Source organism: Vigna unguiculata, chromosome 3 (assembly GCF_004118075.2).
Source record: "Vigna unguiculata cultivar IT97K-499-35 chromosome 3, ASM411807v1, whole genome shotgun sequence".
NCBI classification, from domain to species: domain Eukaryota; kingdom Viridiplantae; phylum Streptophyta; class Magnoliopsida; order Fabales; family Fabaceae; genus Vigna; species Vigna unguiculata.
The window spans coordinates 43,688,166-43,708,383 of record NC_040281.1 but is presented as its reverse complement, the minus strand read 5'-3'; the positions used below and the strand labels follow the sequence as shown (position 1 = coordinate 43,708,383).

The window sequence follows — 20,218 nt, the reverse complement described above, 5'->3', positions numbered from 1 at the left end:
ATGGTTCATCAATCTCTAGACGATCTGATTCTCTCTCTCCTCCCGTTTCTCTCTCCGTGAATGTGTTTTGAATCTTTTGATCGATATTCCAGAGGGTTTGGGCATGATGAATGTGGGGTCCGTAGTGCGTTTTTTTTTTAATAATTTTGAAGAGATTTTTGGTTGGTTTTAGTAATTTATTCGGATTTGATTTAAAAAAATTTAGAGAGGCTTTATTTCTTTTTGGTATAGGAGTTTCTATCTTTGACCCATAGAAATGTGTTGTTGTCTAGTGGACTAGACACATAAGAAGCCAAGTAAGAAGCCAGGCAGAGTTGCTTTGATGATTGCAGGGTATCTCATTTGGGATAGCTTTATCTCTTTCTCTCTCTTGCTCTACTTTTTCCCAGTGTGATCCAAAAACCAATCCAAATCTCAGGATCTTCTCTTCCGGATCAGTTTTTCTTCTCCTTCTTCTTCTATCTACGGCTACTAATACTGTTGCCCCCATCAGCAACTGCTCCTAAAAAGCAATGTTGGTGTGATGGGGTTTGGATTCGGGGCATGAGGTTACTATCATGACAATTGACGAACTTGGCTTTGTGTTTGGATTCACGTGATCCTCCCAGTACGGATGGAAACAACTGGTCGTTGTGTTCTTGTTCCTGCAGATTTGACGGATTGAACGGCCTATAACAACTAACGGAGATGTTTTCTACCATTTCAAACAATCAATGCTCATTCCTCCCTTCAACTTCAAATCATAAATCATAATAATAATTCTTTCCACTAACCCCACCACGAACTCATCAAAGACCGTGACCACCAAAATCAAATTACTTACTACCATTTTATTGCTACATTTGACTCGGTCAAAGTAGCAATTCAAGGAATGATTGATTTAAATTAGGTTATGAAATTGAAATAAAGAGTTATTATTTGAAAGAAATGAAATTGCAGAAGTAAGTAAGAGTTGAGAATATGAAAGGTTTGGCAATTAATATATGGTATTACCAAGGAGAAGGGGAGTAGATGAGATAAGAGAGTAGAGCAGTGGTATGTGGTTAATTAGCAGTATTGGGATTAGAGCGTGTTAGGGAAGAGAAGAGAGCGTGGGATATTAGATAGATGATATAGATAGATACACTAACATAACACTACTACTACTATTCCATTTTCCTTGGGGGATGGCAGTGGCAGAGATACGGATACAGACAGAGGTTTTGATGTATTGGGTTTGCGACTAAAAAAGCCTCGTGATCGGAGAAGGCAGATCCGTGGACGAATACTGTTACCACTGTCACGTGCCCACTTTTGACTACCCAATGACCACACCACACTTCCTAACCTACCCCTCTCTCTCTCTCTGCTATAAATTAACATCATGCATGAGAAATTTTTATACACACACAACACAAACAGTGCCGCAACGCTTCCTTCCACTCATTCTCACTCTTTCTTTCTCCCCAACACACCCCCAGCCACTGGGTCCCTCTCTGTTTTTCCATGTCTTTATAATTTTCATTCATACCCCACTATATTATATTGCACATACATTTGTGCATCTCTCTATTCGCAGTTAACGACAACGTGGACTGCACCTGCTGACTCGTATTTCGCCATTTTATTAGCTTATAAAGCTACCTGACAACACCCACTTCTCATTTCCCCCGTACCATTTTAACTCTTTCTTCCCACTGCTTCCTACCCTCTTTACATTTCAAACGTTTTATCATTACATCTCCATTGTACTTCTCTGCCCTTTCGCTCTCTCTTCATATCCATCCCTTCTTAAACCCCAACACTCCAATCGTCTTCCCTCCACCACCACCACCACTCACCACTCACCACTCCAATTAATATCCACCAACCCAATCATGCATCGTTCTTGCGGGAACTCCCAGGCTCACGTGATGGGCACCTGCACATGCACCATGCTTCACACCGAAACCAACTCCTACTCCATCCTCTTCTCTATGCCCAACACCCACGCCCCCTATTATGATTACCAACACGACATCTATCCCTCTTCCTCCGTCGACTGCACGCTCTCCCTCGGAACCCCTTCCACGCGTTTCACCGAAGGCGAGGAGTTGCGAAACCGCCACGAACATCGCTCTTCCGTCACCAACTTCCGCTGGGACATGCTGCAATCCAAACACACCTCGCAATCTCAAACCAATAAATCTACCAGAGCAACCAATGCCGCCTCCAACAACGACTCTCTCCTCGCTCGTCGCTGCGCCAACTGCGACACCACTTCTACCCCCCTCTGGAGAAACGGTCCCCGTGGCCCTAAGGTATAATAAACATTCATTCATTAACAAATCTTAACATCATATTCTTCATTTTCCCGGTATGTCTTATTTACGGACTTCACATTATTTTATCATTTTAATTAACAGTACAAAATGTTGCAGACGAATATACGACACTACCACTTTTTTATGTTAATTGTTATGTCAAATTTGTGCCTTGGTAAATGGAACTGGACATATTTTATAAAAGTAACATCAAAAGCTTCTACTTGGGAACCAGGTTTAAAGTAACACCGTGGTATCTGTACATGTTTTTTTTTTTAAATAATTGAATTTGGAACAATACGTTTAATACCAGCATTGATTAACTAATAGTGATGAAACATTGATAAGCCATTCATCTGATGTATTTTTATAAAACATTTAGTTCTCAACTTATTCGATTTTACTAACGTTGCGTTTGAATTGGATTGATGCAGTCACTGTGCAATGCTTGCGGGATCAGATATAAGAAGGAAGAGAGAAGAGCATCAGCTGCCGCCGCCACGTCGGCGGCGGTTCCCGGCAGCGTGATGGAATCGTCGCGCTCGTACGGCAGCCAAAGCAGTTCGTGGTACGCACACCCGCAGATGGGTAACGAGTTACGTTTCATGGAGGATTCCGACGATAGAGATTCGGAGGATGGCATTCCGTTCTTCTCTTGGAACCTTAACGTCCCAGACCGAACGAGCATGGTGCACGACTACACGAGATGATGAACGATGGCGATATCCTTAATACGTTAATAATAATAGGGAGAGAAAAAAATGACAAAAGCGAGTAGCAGCTACCTTGACGTTAGAAGACCACACAGGTGTACGTCGACGTTTTACGATGGTGATGTAGATGTTTTTGATTGCGATGGTTGCATTATGGTCTCGTCAATGTGATGTTTTTTTTTTTTGACCTTTTCCTTTTTGTTTGGTTCCTTTTCTCCGTCTTGCTGCGAAAGATGGAGTGAGAAGGGGATAATTCTATGTTCTTAGTTTGCTTTTTCTTTGGTCTTGGTTCTTTAACTTTCTCTTTCAGTTACTTGTTAATCCTACCTTTCTGTTGCTTCACTTTCCCTCTCGAACTCTCCGTTATATAGTATATTATTCTATTCTGTATTGATGATGACCATGACAGTGTTGGCATGTGGACCGTTTGATGTGTTTGGTGCAAAGCCATTATAGCTTTATGGTCCATTTTGTTGTGTTCTAAGCCGAAGTGGTTCCCCCCCTCTTATCACCTTCTCGTATTTTGAGTTCTCTATACCATCATCAGGCATGGAAGAGAATTGCTAAAGAGAGAACACATTTAAATATAAATATAAAACTGGTAGTAATTTAATATTTGTCTCTGTAAAATTTTTATACATTATGTTATGTCTGTGAATTAATTTCCTTATCCACGTGGAGAGAATTTTGAAGAGGCATTGATACGATGAGTGGATACACTTTGGGAAAGGGAGAGAGAGAAAGAGAGAGGTTAGTGCATTTAATCGGGTGTTATAATTCTGACGGTTGGATATGTATGTTGGATCACTGTTCTCTCTGAACCGGACACCCTGCGGTTCAGAACAGTAAACTGAAATGTCTTTTTGAGCACTTCATCGAATCCGTCCGGTTAGAGTTGCAATGCACTGACTGCCAACTATGACTACTTTTTTCATCATCAAATCCACCATCATTAGAGGTACTATTTCATTTGCGAATGGACTCATCAAAATTGTCTTTTCTTATATTAACAAAATCAATATTTTCCACTAACAGTTTCTTTCAAAATTTTCACGGAAGCTCAAGTGAAAGTAACAATCTATTGCTTCTCGCAGAATGCTATTTTAAAATCGCGGTATTCCACGTTACAACACAGATATATAATGGCACACTTCATCAGGGTGCAATATGGCAATATACAGAACATTAATATTTAATGCACCATAAGAAAAAAAAAAAAGTGGTGGAATAATGCAATCTAATGCTATAGTATGATTGATGCAATTGTTTCCGCGGCACATGTGCTGGAGAGAAAAAGGGTACTAGCACATGTAATAAATTTTGATGTTAACGTTTCAATATCCCACTTTGTTACGTGGTTTTGGCGAACCATTTGATTCACAACAACCGTTGAACCACAATTGAACCACACGAATATAGCATGAAATCATGTTTCAGCTACTAAAGTGCTAAAGAAAACGAGTGTGTTTACTAAGCTTCCCCCAAAGATAAGCCTATTCAAGTAAGGATCAAAATATGTTGCATTTATTTGTTTTACATTGCATTTTATCAATAAAACATTGACACGTGTAAAGAAAAAATGTTTTTAATTTTTGCTCCTAAATTTTTTTTATTCTATTAAACAATATATAACTAGTATATTTTGTTTTCACAAAATAATGAACTAAAAATTATATAAAAAAAAGTTAGAAGTGAGAGACTGTCCGTGTGCTCGTTTAACATGTGTAGTCAATCCCATGATGGCCAGAAAATATGATCAAGAAAAATATGAAACGACGGAACGGGTAAAGGTCCATCCATGTTTTGAATGGAAGTGTTTTAGGCACAAACCTCGGATAATGGTGTTTCTTTTTCTTTTTAGTTTCTAAAAAAATCACAATTTTGTTTAGTTTTAAATTTTGTATACATTTTGTTATTATTAGTTTTATTTTACTTCAATTGAACCTTATATCTAACATATTTTCTATAATTAATAATTAATTTAATTGATTAAGCTATAAATAAATATATATAAAAAATTAAGGACCTGACAATTAGCAATTTTTGTAAATATATGAATATTAAAATAATAAAAGGGTTAAATATGTTTTTGGTCCCTCAAGTTTTAGCGAAATTTGAAATTAGTCCCTCATCAAAACTTTTGACCAATTTAGTCCTTCATCTTTCAAAATACATGAATTTAGTCCTTTTAACCAAATTTTGTTAAGTTTATCTGATGTTTCAAGCGCATTTCATGATAGTATTTAAATTATTTACACTGTTTGACACATTTTTGTTTCAATGTTAACTTAAATACTATCATGAAATGTGTTTGAAACGTTAGATAAACTTAACAAAATTTGATTAAAAGGACTAAATTCATGTATTTTGAAAGATAAAGGACTAAATTGATATAAAATTTTGATGAGGGACTAATTTCAAAATTCATTGAAACTTGAGGGACCAAAAACATATTTAACCCATAATAAAAAATCAAACTTAGAATCTAGGTTATTTATTTTGTCTTACAAATCATGATGAAAAGTAATTCTAAATGCAAAGACATAATTATGAAAAGAACGGCCTATATTAAAAAAAGCCGAAGATGAAAATAACATAAGAATGAAAAGAAAGATTGTGGACAAGGATGAACATTGAAATAACACAACCCATCTACTAGCATTGGCCATCATCCTCCTACTGGTCAAATTTTGTAAAGTGCATCTCATTTTATAATGGTTTAGACCCTCTTTCTGGTATGAATGTTTCAGTTGTGAGTTTTGTCTTGAAAACATCATTGGAAAAAGGAAAAAGACATTTACTGATTTTGACTCGTAAACAAAAAAACAAAAGCTTTTATGCAGTGTGTTTAAAATCGGGTTTATATCAACCTGTTGAAACAAGGTATATGTCTTCATGGTTGATGAAAGAGAGGCCAAGAGTGGAGAGCTTGATGGATTGGAGATGACTTTGAAAGCATTGCATATCTTTTACAAATTAGTGAGGGATCTAAATAATTGAATATAGTAAAACATATTGTTCTTGTATGCAGGACCAAGGATGCAAAAAGTATTATTTTCTACATTTAACCTATCGTCTTTCTTTCATGTGGATATAATCAATCTCTTCTCTTTCGGTTCATTTTATCTGGTCAGTTATTTGTCAAAGACACTTCTATACTTAAGTTAGTGTTCGATTAAGAATTCAATATATGCTAGATGCAAAAATATTAAATGGATTACCAACAAACCGTTTTTATAAATCCTCTAGTAGGTCTTTTATCTTAACGATGATTTAATAACAACCTAATTACCTTTTAATCTCATTTACCATCATAATCTCATAATTAATTACTAGATTTGCTTATTGTTCATAATTGATCGATATGCAATTACTGTTGAGCGGCCTTCCCTATCATGATCGCTTGGTACAATATGTATACATATCCACTACAAAAAATCATGTCAATTGTGATGTTTATTTTGTATACTACGATCCTTTCAAACATCATTATTTATGCGTGTGACATCTTTTGAGAATATCATAATTCCTGCCACCACAAAATATAACATGGCATATTCAAGTCAAACGCCGCTACAATCGTCACTTTAAACATTGTATAAAGTGACATTTTGAATACGTAGTTAAAGATGACATTATTTACTTATTGAGAAACAAATTAAATGAAAACAATGACATTTAAAAATAACATAATTCACATTATATTATGACATTTGTAAATATCATTATTATAAATTATTTTTTAATAAAATATTTTATTAGTTATTATTATCCACCTATATTTATAATTTCATAATTCAATAATATTTTATTATTTATTATTTTCCACCTATATTTATAATTTTATAACTTAATATCTTTTTCTTAATAATGATAATTTAAATTATATAAAAAATTATAAAAGTAAAAAATAATATCAATTTACAAATAAAAATAAACATAAGAAGAAATTTTATTAATTATTCAATAATTTCAAAGTTCTCGAGAGTTGAAATATCAAAAGATAAAATATACAACATTAAAAGTTATTGTGAAATCTTAATACAATTCTACATTTAAACCCAATCCTAACCTATTTTATTTTTCCACTACTTGATTGTGTTATATCATTTTGATCTTCATGTGCATTCAATAAATAAATAATAAGTAATTGAATAATTTTAAAATAGAAATACGACAAGTTTAAATAATTTTTTTAAATAAATTATACCTCATTACTAGACAAATGTACCAAAGGAGTGACCATTGCAGTGAGAGAATAGGTTCCGCAGAACAATCATAAAATATATCATATTATCAAATTACAAAGTTTTAAAGAAAACAAGAAGTGAACTTCTTATCAATTATAATAATTAGTTTTAAATTATACTAATGAGTTTTTATTAGTCAGATTTTATATATCAGATTTTCCCTTTATTTAGGTTAATTGTTAGTGCTAAATTGGTGGAGTTTGTTCCCTGATTCTTTCCAATTTACGTTACCAATCTGTATATTTATACTACTGCAATCCAAGAATAAAACATCAATTCAAACTATATCTCTATATGGTATCAGATTAATACACGATCCTCTCATTCCTTACTTTTCCAGCACAGGACGCCACTCCTTCCTTTCTTTTCTTTTTCTTCCTTTTTTTTTTCCCTCTCATGGCCACCGAAAACTCCTCCATTAGAAACCCTTATGAGCCCTCTAAACCCTTCACTTGCATCACTCTCAGCAGTGTCACCAGGCTTCTTCCCTCCAATTACCTTACCTGGAAACTTCAAGTTGAAGCTCTCCTTGATGGCCATGATCTTCTCAAATATCCCGATGGATCCTTTCCTGCGCCAGCGACAACAGTCTCCACCACTGATGACCCTCCAGTGACAATTTCGAATCCTGCTTATCAAACTTGGCGTCGCCAAGACCGTCTTATATATGGTGCTCTCCTCACCACTCTATCCCCTGAAGTGGCCTCCTTGGTGTCTCAAACAACGACATCCCATGATCTCTGGACTCTTCTCCAACGCACCTATGCCAAGGCATCCCGCAGTCACCTTCGACAGTTGAAAGAGCGTCTCCACACGGCATCCAAAGGTACCCAATCCATCACCACCTACATGCATTCTCTGAAGCAAATTGCTGATCTCCTTGCATCACTTGGCTCTCCTGTCTCCGTTGAAGACATGACTGACCATGTCTTACGTGGCCTCGACGACAGCTATAGAGCTGTCATTGATGGCGTCAATGCAAGGGACACTGCCATTCTTTTTGATGACCTTCTTGAGAAGCTTCTCATTCATGAACTCTCTTGTTGCTGCTCAACGGTAGGTTCCTGCTCCCATGACAGCCTTGCATGCACATGCTCGACCCAACCATTATGACAAAACTCGGTCTGGGCAATTTTCTGCATCCTCAACTTCACGCCCTGGCAATCGCAAACCGTTTCTTGGTCGCTGCCAATGGTGCAATGTCAAGGGTCATGTTCTGTCTCAGTGTCTTACCTTCAAACAGCAGCACCCTAGTGTCCCACCGCCTCCTCGTTCCTCTTCTGCTACCCCTGGACAGGTTCAGGTCCATACTGCAACTGCTAGCACATCTCCAACTAATTTTCTGGTTGACAGTGGAGCGACCCATCATGTCACAAATGATCTTGCGAATCTAGCGCTTCATCATCCGTACACGGGTCCGGACTCACTGTTTATGGGTAACGGTTCAGGTTTAAACATCTCTCATTCTGGAACACTTTTACTTAATGATTTATCCCTCTCACATGCTTTGTGCGTTCCTTCCATGCAACAGAAAATCATTTTTGTCTCTCAGCTTACCAAACAAACTAACTCTGCTGTTATTTTCTTGCCAAACTCTTTCCATGTGAAGAACCTGCAGACGGGTCAAACCACCTATAACGGCTTATGTGTGGATGGACTCTATCTCTGGCCAGCCAACTCTCCGTCCGTCCACTCTGCCCGCACCACCTCCTCTGCTTCATGGCACCATAGACTTGGGCATCCTTCCACTTCTATCTTTACATTTATTCAACAACATTTTTCTTTGGGTTCACCTAAATTCCAGCAATCAGATTGCAACTCATGTCAAATTAGCAAAAGTCATAAACTTCCTTTTCATGAATCCACTCTTAAATCATCTTATCCTTTGGAAATAATTTTCTCTGATGTATGGACTTCCCCTGTTTTATCAATTGATGGTCTTCGCTACTATTGCATGTTTGTTGATCATTTTACTCGCTATATTTGGCTATATCCGCTAAAACGCAAATCTGATGTGCAAACTCTGTTTCCCAAATTTAAATCGCTGGTTGAAAATTTTTTTCATCACAATATCAAAATTCTTTACACGGATAATGGTGGCGAATATATTGGTCTTCGTTCTTTTTTAAGCACTCATGGAATAAGTCATCACACCACCCCACCTCATACACCTGAACATAATGGAATTTCAGAACGCCGGAATCGACACATTGTCGAAACCGGTCTCTCTCTTCTCCACCACTCAGGCTTGCCCCTCACATATTGGCCTCACGCCATGACAACGGCAGCCTATCTCATAAACCGTCTCCCAACACCAATTCTTGGGTACCAATCCCCTTATGCCAAATTACTCAAAATTAACCCGGATTATCATAAGTTAAAGTGTTTTGGTTGTTTGTGTTTTCCCTGGATTAAACCCTATGCTAACCATAAACTTGCACCAAAGTCTGCTATGTGTATTTTTGTAGGTTACTCGGCTGATCAACATGCTTACTTGTGTCTCGATCCCACCACAGGAAGGATCTACACCTCTCGCCATGTCAAGTTTGTTGAATCTGAATTTCCGTACAGCTCCCTAATACCTCAAGCCAGGCCGAGTGCAGAGCAACCAGCAGAGCAACCAACAGGCCAACTTCAGCTCTCCATACTCCATCCTATAAACCAACCCATGAACAGTACTACCCTAAACCCACCGGAGGAGGTCTCGGCTGCACCTTCCTCTTCATCCTTCACTAACTCCCCACCTCTGGTCCAACCCTCCCCTGGACACTCTGAATCCCCTCCAACCTCACCACCATCCCCACCATGTTCTGTGCCTCCATCCCAACCCGATGCCAACCCTACCAACAGACCCCAAACTGATGGAGGTGGTATCATTACTCGGTCTAAAAACAACATTGTCAAACCCCTCAAAAAGCTTAACCTCCATGTCCATCCCTCTTCTCCACTTGAGCCCAACACCTTCACCCAAGCTCTTCGTGACCCTGATTGGCGCTCCGCTATGCAAACTGAGTTTGACGCCTTACATCGCAATTGCACTTGGGACCTTGTCAGTCGGTCCTCTACTCAAAATTTGATTGGTTGCAAATGGGTCTTTCGAATCAAACGACACCCGGATGGCTCGATTGATCGGTACAAGGCTCGGCTAGTCGCCAAAGGTTTTCACCAACGCCCTGGTTGGGACTATACCGAGACATTCAGTCCGGTTGTTAAACCGGTCACCATACGCACTGTCCTCACACTTGCAGTTCATCAAGGGTGGTCCATCCGCCAACTTGATGTCAACAATGCATTTCTTCAAGGGACGCTCAAAGAGGAAGTATTCATGCTCCAGCCTCCTGGTTTTGTCAACAAAAGTTTCCCTGATCATGTTTGCCGCCTCAAAAAGGCACTCTATGGGCTAAAGCAAGCACCACGCGCCTGGTATACGGAGCTTCGAGTGTTTCTACTTTCTCTTGGCTTTGTCAACTTAACTGCTGATGCATCTCTCTTTATCTCTCAAAAATCTGGTTCCACACTATATTTATTAGTATATGTTGATGATATCATTGTCACTGGGAGTTCCCCTACTGAGTTGTCCAACCTTATTTCCACCCTTGCTGCTCGATTTTCGCTGAAAGACCTTGGATGTCTAACCTATTTCTTAGGCGTCGAAGTAATTCGTTCCGCTACAGGACTGTTTCTTTCACAAAGAAAATACATAACTGATCTTCTCCACAAATCAGGCATGGCTAACACAAAATCATCCTCCACTCCCCTGTCCGCCAGTGCTCCCTTATTCAAGGATTCTGGTGATCTCCTACCTTCCCCAACTGAGTATCGCACCCTCGTAGGAAGTCTTCAATACTTAAGTCTTACTCGCCCGGACATCGCCTTTAGCACCAACAAACTTGCGCAATTCATGCAACATCCAAGAACGACGCATTGGTCTGCCCTCAAACGGGTGCTCCGTTATTTGGCGGGTTCTTGCAACAAAGGCATCTTCATCTCGGCAACTGCTCCGCTAACCTTTCATGCTTACTCAGATGCAGATTGGGCGGGTGATAAGGATGATTATATCTCCACCACTGGTTACTTGTTATATCTCGGTCGCACTCCCATCTCTTGGAGCTCCCGAAAACAACGCTCTGTTGCTCGTTCCTCAACCGAAGCAGAATACAAAGCCTTGGCTGACACGGCCAGTGAGCTTCTATGGGTCCTATCCTTGTTCACTGAACTTGGTCACATCCCCACAGCCAACCCGGTTATATATTGTGACAATCTTGGTGCCACAAGTCTCAGCGCCAATCCTGTTTTCCACTCTCGGATGAAACATATAGCCTTAGCCTATCATTTTGTTCGTGAAAATGTTCAAAAAGGCAAGTTTCGGGTATCCTTTGTATATATTGATGATCAACTTGCTGATATACTCACAAAGCCTCTACTTCACCCTCGGTTTGATTCATTACTGTCCAAGTTGCCTCTCTCTTCCAGATCGTCCAACTTGCGGGAGGATATCAATTATAATAATTAATTTTAAATTATACTAATGAGTTTTTATTAGTCAGATTTTATATATCAGATTTTCCCTTTATTTAGGTTAATTGTTAGTGCTAAATTGGTGGAGTTTGTTCCTTGATTCTTTCCAATTTACGTTACCAATCTGTATATTTATACTACTGCAATCCAAGAATAAAACATCAATTCAAACTATATCTCTATACTTCTGACCTTGATGCAAGACATTCACAATGCAACTTCTGAAAAATCAAGTCAACAGTTATTACTTCAACATAGAGTTTGAAAATAAAGACACTATAGGAATGTCTTTTAGCCAAGAAATAAAAAACCTTACCTTCAGGCAAATTACACACTTTATCCATCCCTCGAGTTCTTGTGAAATGTCTCACAAAAAGGTTCCTTTTTAATAGAAAGAGCTACATTTTCAAAGTTCAAACCATGTAAGAATATTATTGAGATGAATAAAATCCTAAATTATATAAACAGAGAAATTAATGATATGTAAAAGTGTCAAAACAAATATTGGGTTAAGATTAAAATAGGAATTAAAAGAGTATTTACACCTTATTGGGTTGAGATTAACAAGTGCATAGTGTCAAGCATTAAGACATAGGTGAGTATTAAGATTTCCCTAAATCTCTATCCGAAACCAATACCTGAAAACACTTACTTGAACGTTAAAATGTGTATTAAATTGTATAATCTAGAAGCTATTTATGGATTCAAAAATACATTATGAAATGTGCATTCCAAATTATATTTTAAAAATACATTAAAAAATGTGTATTTTGAAAGGTATGTCCAAATTCAATTATATCTTCTGAATTATACAAATCCAAAATGTATTTTAGAATATATATTTCGAAATATATTTCCAAATCCAAAAATAAATTTGAAATTCATTAAGAAATAGTGAAGAATTAACTTTTACCTTTATTTATAATAAGAAAGGGGTAAAGAAGTAACTTCCACCTTTATATTATAATTTTTGTGGTGGTAATTTGGAGTTTATGGGTGCCAAAAGGGAAAGATGGAGAATGAAACAGCCATAAAAGAGGTGCCAAAGTGAATCTTGCAAATGGGCCTCAAATTAGAATATAAGGTGCTAGTCATTTTATATCATGCATGGCATTAACAAACTAACTATACTCCGAGCCTCCCATCTCATGTTGCCGAGGCCAAGGCTTCGATGGAGATAGCATAATTTTATCTTCTATAAAATGAAGTCATGGCACACAACTTTTAAAATTAAAAGAAAAAAAATTGATTAGCACTACTTCTTCATTGAGAAGTTGTAATGTGTAGTATATAATGTGTTATCATTTTGCACTATCTTTAAAAATTATTGTAAGTGAAAATTTTATAAATTAATTTATATTTTGACTTCAAATTCATGAGGCATAAAACTAATGACAACCATGTGAATGTTGTGCACTCGAGATATTAAGGTATTTTTGAATCATTCTCCAATCTATTATAAACAAAAACATGAGTTTCATGAAAACTCTCCCACCTCATGAAACACGTCTTCTAATTCGACTTTTTAGAATATTGATCACTTCACCATGTTATGTCCATGTCATCTTATTCTTGAGAACCCATCACTCATAAATAAAATGTTTTGTATGATGTCTATTGCTTCTACTCGACCATTCATATAATTAATGTAAGGGCAGAAAAATCTTTCATTACTATGAGATGAGTTTTTTTTTTTTTTTTGAAAATTGCAAAATTGATTCAACTTTTTCTCGTACTCTTGTAGCACATGACTTAAATTTATTTCCAACTTCCAAATACTCTATTTAAAATTGACTAATATGATAAATGTAAATACACTTTTGTTCGAAAGGAGTCATGTAATCCTATTAAAAGACATCCTTTTGTGCTTAATTCATTTATATTCCAAATATCTCATTCATCATTTTCACAAAATTTTGAGAACATTTAACATTGATCTACAAGCGCTCGACATGAAAATGATCGGATTAAATTCATCACAGTAAGTGCTCCCATAAAACAAACAAAATGTGTGTATATTGAAGTTTGATAAAAATTGAATAAGAGACTTGACTATACATATTAATTAAGTAAAAGTTTAAACGGTCTTATTTTTTAAAACGTGTTGCAATTTTTTTTTTGTTATTAGTGTAGTATTGACGATGTTAATTAATATGAAGGTTTCAACTCATAAAATTTTTTAATTTTTTTCAAAATTACAAAAATTGTGATGTGTCAAATTAGGATTCTATCGTGTGGCAAAGACAGTGTGACATGACAGTGATTGTATCATGTGTCATTGTTGATGTGAAAAATTTCAATTTAGTCTCTATATTTATTATTTTGTATTAATTTAGATCAAATTTAACTATTATATACAAGTTACAATGATACTATTAACAAGATTAAATTTATTTAAATTTATATTTTTTATTAAACTTAAAATTTGGTTAAATATTTATATATCAATAATTTTTATACAAATGTTAGGGTTAGTTTAAAAATAACAACTTTATAAATATAAATGTAAAATTCTTAAACATTTTTATAACAATTTAAAATGTTATAAATTGTTAAACAAATTTATTTTAAAACAGTTTTATAACAATTTAAAATGTTATAAATTGTTAAATGAAATTTTAAATAAATATATTTATTTTAAATTGTCATAAAACAGTTTTAAAATTTTACATTTGAATTTATAAAGTTGTTATATTTAAATCAACTCTAACATTTGTCTAAAAATTATTAATATATAAATATTTAAAACAAATTTGAAATAAATTTCAATGCAAAATATAAATATAAATAAACTTAATTTGGTTAAAAATATCAATTATAATAAAAATATCATTATAACATTTATATAAAAGTCAAATTTGGTTTTACTTTGGAATGAGATAAGGATATTTTGACCCATTTTTTTTACCCACTTTTAACCTAATGCTCTTATCACCCTTCAATAATTTATTTTGATTTTTCTAGTGGTGTGATGTGATGATCTAAGAGTAATTGGAGTGATGGGTTAAAAGTAGATAAAAAAAAGTGAGTCAAAATATCATCATCCTTTGGAATGAATGAAATTGATTTTGTTTAAAAAGAAATTAGGACTAAATTGAGACAAAATAACAAATAAAGAGACCAAATTGAAATTTTTCACATAAAAAACGACATGTGTGAAGATTCTTTTGAACAAAAAAAAGGAAAAAAAAAACATAAGTGACACGTGGCATAATAATTAGCGTCGTTAGTGTAAAAAAATCAAATTGCAATACATTTTAAAAAATGAGAATCCAATTCAGACGACTTAAAATCTGAGGATCCAATTGATATTTGTGAAAAAAAATGGGGACAATTTGAAGAACCAACCAAAAAATTAAGATTTAACAAAATAATTAATACTACGTTAATTGTTTCATTATATTGAAAATAGGAAGCTAAGATTATGAAATAGACAAATTTTTTGGTTTAAACCAAATATGACAATAGTGTGAGACCTATAAAATAATTACAAATTCATAATATATAATATATCTCAGTAACTAAGTGGGTATCAATATGAATCTTAAGAAACATGTTAAATTACAAAAAACAAGAGTATTACCTAAACCTGCACTTATTACTCTAGTTGTAGGTTTTGTCAGAACAAAAGCAATATTACCCGTTGCTACTTTTGACATGTTTCATCCTCAATAGCAGTAAATTAGTGATGTGCTTGTTCTTGTTCAGCCTGGATTCTCACCTGGATGCAAGTAAAATGGGTTTGATGGAATCGATGATGTATCCATGTTGCTCAATTCCATGAAATAAAAACAGAGATAAAAAGAATGAAGCTTCAAAAGAGAAGAAAAAGAAATCAAGAATCATTGGAGCTGCGTAGTAGAGCAGAATTAAGCCGCTCTGATGTCATATCATAGTTATGGTATGCATTGACATAAGGAAGAAGAAGGTAAACACTAGGGGAAAAATTATACATATTTGTTATTGTATGAGAGTGTTTTTAGAAGTGAGATAAAAGGTAAGAATGGATTTATATTGAAACCCAGAACACGAAAGACAGAGAGGCCCAACAAAAAACAGGCAGCCCAAAATATAACGAGAGAGAAAAGAAGCGTGTTAAGTTAAGGTAGATCCGAGAAAAAAGCTTCATGCGAAAAGGTAGTTTGAAACATAAAATATGACATGGTAGTTGTGTCTCCATACAAGGATTCTCTTATATTAATCATATTCAACAATACCCATCACCATCTTTTCAAGCGTGAAAGTCAAATTCCAAGATGGAGAGATGCCTTAAAGTCCACAAATAATTTCTCACCAAAACGGATGGGCAAAACATTATATTAGGCGATGGGGTGGTTCAGCAAAACTAAACAAAGTTGTTGTATGTTCTACAACACAACTTTGTTAAGCCAACATATTCTACTCACAATAATCTATACACGATCCAGATTGCGTGTAAGAAAGCTGCACAAATCCTTTGCTTAGATTTTATTCATGTGGGATCAATGGATCATACTCATTTTTATCAAATAGATTCACCCAACAATTGCTTGCTTGAGATGTTAGTCAAATAAACACATTTCTTAATACCTAACTCACACACTTATTTCTACCTCTACTTACGAAAGACTACATGTACGGACATACTTAATTCTCATCTCTACACGTATAAAAGAGGTATTATAAATTCTTGTGAGAGTTCAAATTAAATTAATTTATGTTTAATTTTTCATCATAATATTCAACAAGACCTTTAACTATATTAGTGCACCCAATCAATTAGAATTAAGTGTGGGACCATAGTGTATATTGTTACATTTACAACTTTTGTACTTGACAAAAAACAAAAAAAATACAGTTAGCGAGCGACAAGTATCTGCCAGCAATGTGTTGAAATGTCCTTCGTTAGTATGTATGACAAGTGATAACAACCAGCACCAAACCCCACTAATCCAACTTAACATTTCTCTTATATAAACCCTTCTCCATTATCCACAATTTCACAGCTTAACGCAGAGTGATCAGAGAGAGAGAGAGAAAATGGTGAACCTGGTTGCAGCGCAGAGGCCATTGCTGCATGGGTTAATGAAGATGGCGGGGATCAGGCCGTACACGGTGGAGATTGAGCCGGGGACCGTGATGAGTTTCTGGGTCCCTTCAGAGACCATAACGAAGCCCAAGAAAAAGGAGGAAAAGCCCACAATCGCAGCGAAGCCCAGCAAGCCCATTGTGGTTCTGGTGCACGGTTTCGCCGCGGAAGGAATCGTGACGTGGCAGTTCCAAGTGGGGGCGTTGACGAAGAAGTACGCTGTTTATGTTCCGGATCTTCTGTTCTTCGGAGGGTCCGTGACCGATAAAGCCGACAGGACGCCAAGGTTTCAAGCGGAGTGTCTGGCGAGGGCGTTAAGGAAACTTGGGGTGGAGAAATGCATAGTGGTTGGGTTCAGTTATGGGGGAATGGTGGCGTTTGAGATGGCTGAGATGTACCCTGAAATGGTTGAAGGAATGGTTATTTCTGGGTCCGTTTTGGCCATGTCGGACTCGCTCAGCGCCGCCTCACTTGAACATCTTGGGTTCTCTTCTTCTTCGGATCTCTTGCTGCCTACCTCTGTTAAGGGTCTTAAGGCCCTCTTGTCCGTCGCTGCTCACAAAAAACTCTGGTTTCCCCATCGTTTGCACAAAGATTTTCTTGAGGTATGTCTCTCTATCTATATCTATCCCTTATTTCGGTTATGTATTTCATTCTTATTCTTTTTCTACACTATACTTAAAAATGGCATTACTTTTATACTATCTAAAAATTTATTTATTACTTTAAATGGTTTTACTAAAAATAAAAAATAACTTATAGTATAAATATCATAAAACTGATAGCCTTTTTCAAAGCTTAATTTCATAAGAATTTATTAATTATTTTAACATGATAGTTGAATTGAGACATAAGCAAAGTATCATAAACATTAAAAAAAATACATAAACAACATAAAATTGTGGTTGGACCTTAAAATTCCTATAGTAAATGATTACTACAATCATAACTATGGTTCTCATTACTACAATAAAAAAACAAGAGTACTCAATCATAACTATGGTTGTGATTACTGCAATACACACTAAAGATCCTAAGAAATAAAAATGTCTTCAAATAATTCATGTTAATTACATATTTTTTTCTTTTTAAGATCTAGATCAGTCAACTCATCTTCATTTCTATTAAAATTTGTCCTCCTTCTTCAATGTTTTCAATTTCTTCCTTATCTTGTATTATACATTTTTCAATGCATTTATTGTTATTTGTTAGAGAACACTTATTATTTTCCTACTTCTTTTATATTATTTTTTTCACAATGGATAACATCTGTATTTTTTTCTGACAAGATAATGTTTCATCCTTATCATGTCATTCCATCATGAGAACAAAAATTACATTTTATTTATAGTTTATTTGTAATAAGAAGACTTTCACAATAATTCTAAATAATATCAAACTCTCTTTTTTACTTATCCATTTTTATAAAGAAAGAAATTAGAAGTAACATATCTAAAGCAAGCAAAGGACCACCAACAAAGGAGTAACACTAACACATGTTAAGAAGTTGAAGGGAACATTTAAGGGACCATCAACATTTATACTCTCGTTTAAGTAGAAATGAGAAAAAAAAAAAATAGAAATAAGTGATGACTAGTAGTGTAGATGAAGAAGGCAACATAGCAAGTGGGCATGAGTGGAGGGAAAAAGAAGACCATTGAGCCTCTCTCTTTATTAAGTTTTTGTGCAAAAAAATCAATCAAATTTAAGATATTTTAAAATAACTTAACCCTTACCAGAGCGTGATTTGTGTACAATTTCATCCATAATTTAATGTATGATTTAAACCTGAATTACGATTCTTATGTAATCCTAATGAAACATGACATATTCTAAAAAAATGTTATAGCAATTCATATTACGAGAATAAAAAATCATAACGTAAAATATAAATATATAAATATATATATTAACATTTACTAGTGGTATTATTATTTTTTAAAATAAAATATATTTCTTACTGGCCAGAATGTTATTTTTATAATTTAAGTAACAAAAATATCTTCTTTTGTTTACATAGTTTATGATTTTAAATTCTTTTGTTTCATATCAATGCATTTTAGTAAAAAAAAAAAAAATTGATAAGAAAATGGACCTGAATTTTAAATTTATCATAATGATCTTAGATGTTGGAACTTGATATGTAGGTGCATTCATTTATGTTCGTGGTTATTTTAAAATAAATATGAGGCCACGTACTCTCCTATATGATATATCATCAATAGGTGATGAAGATGTAACCCTCCCCAAATTCGTAAGAACGTGTCCATTGATTATAGAAATGGACAACATAAGTGAGTGGGGTCTGTATGTTTAGATATACTTGGTGGAAATTCCCAAAGGAGATCTATAACTGGATTCATCATAGTAAACCATATTAAAATAGCCTCAAATAGTACCTTTTCTTTAAAGGGGTGAGGCTCAGCAAATTGGATTACAAAACGATTCTTTTGATACAGAAAATAACAAAAGATGCCATGATTTTGTGGAGACAATGATGAAAAGAAGAACGTCTATTAGTTCAACCACCTTCACCAAATAGACAATTAGATACCTAAGTTTGAAAATAATGATTTTATTTATTGCAGGTGATGTTCTCGAATAGAAAGGAACGGGGTGAACTATTGGAGGGATTAATAATTAGCAATACGACCACCCCCAATTTTCCACAGGTAATTAAAAATTATTAGCAGTAATTTGCAGAGGTAGGTCTAGGTTTTGCATATATGCATGACCTTCATGTTTCCTTTGCAGAGAATACATCTTTTATGGGGCCAGAATGATCAAATTTTCAAACTGGAGCTTGCACAAAATATGAAAGAGTAAGGGTCTAGATAGAAGAAAACAAAATCAATACCATAGTTATTGTTGTTTATTACTGAAATATTATTAACGCGAGTGATGTATGAAATGACAGAGAACTAGGGGATGGCACAACGCTTGAAAGCATAGAGAAAGCTGGTCACCTTGTTCAGCTGGAGCGACCCTGTGTCTACAATAGATGCCTCAAGAACTTTCTTGCTTCCTTCTTGGCCAAAAATCATTGATGTTTTCAAATCTATTTATCTTCTCAGTTGTGATATCTTGTTCTTTAACCTAAGATGGAGATATCTCATACCTATGTTGTCTCTATCCGTCGTATTCTGAACAGCTAGAGACTGCTTTTCCTATTATGTTCCTTCCTTTCCTTCCTTTTCCAATTGTTTTACTTACTTTTTTGAGACAAAAAAAGAAGTATTTCTTTCTTAAATTTTTAAAATAATAAAAGACTGTGTTAAGCAATGAACTCGAGCAAAACTATTGCAACCTCTTATTTGATAAATTCATATGATTGTATTTTTCTTTTTGGTTGACATATAATTAAATACAATAAAAATTCTTTATATA

General features: G+C 35.0%; 2 protein-coding genes across 2 annotated transcripts; both read left to right on the top strand.

The window, feature by feature from the left end:
• Window positions 1–1,375: 1,375 nt before the first annotated feature.
• LOC114179115 (GATA transcription factor 18-like) lies at window positions 1,376–3,387 on the top strand. Its single transcript, XM_028065337.1, has 2 exons — window positions 1,376–2,279; window positions 2,717–3,387. Exons 1-2 carry the CDS (start codon window positions 1,857–1,859, stop codon window positions 2,990–2,992), a joined length of 699 nt encoding a protein of 232 aa, XP_027921138.1. The 5' UTR covers window positions 1,376–1,856; the 3' UTR covers window positions 2,993–3,387.
• Window positions 3,388–16,695: 13,308 nt separating this feature from the next.
• On the top strand, window positions 16,696–20,024 carry LOC114175249 (epoxide hydrolase 4-like). Its single transcript, XM_028060020.1, has 4 exons — window positions 16,696–17,436; window positions 19,420–19,503; window positions 19,586–19,653; window positions 19,749–20,024. The coding sequence occupies exons 1-4, from the start codon at window positions 16,783–16,785 to the stop codon at window positions 19,876–19,878; spliced, it is 936 nt and encodes a 311-aa protein (XP_027915821.1). The 5' UTR covers window positions 16,696–16,782; the 3' UTR covers window positions 19,879–20,024.
• The last annotated feature ends 194 nt before the right edge of the window (window positions 20,025–20,218 follow it).

What these genes read in the sequence shown, in the direction of transcription:
- LOC114175249 (XM_028060020.1), top strand. Translation starts at nt 16,783, where the DNA reads ATGGTGAACCTGGTTGCAGCGCAGAGGCCATTGCTGCATGGGTTAATG. An exon ending in CCACCCCCAATTTTCCACAG is followed by an intron (nt 19,504 to 19,585) that starts GTAATTAAAAAT and finishes TTTCCTTTGCAG; the next exon opens with AGAATACATCTTTTATGGGG. An exon ending in CTTGCACAAAATATGAAAGA is followed by an intron (nt 19,654 to 19,748) that starts GTAAGGGTCTAG and finishes ATGAAATGACAG; the next exon opens with AGAACTAGGGGATGGCACAA.
- LOC114179115 (XM_028065337.1), top strand. Translation starts at nt 1,857, where the DNA reads ATGCATCGTTCTTGCGGGAACTCCCAGGCTCACGTGATGGGCACCTGC. An exon ending in ACGGTCCCCGTGGCCCTAAG is followed by an intron (nt 2,280 to 2,716) that starts GTATAATAAACA and finishes GGATTGATGCAG; the next exon opens with TCACTGTGCAATGCTTGCGG.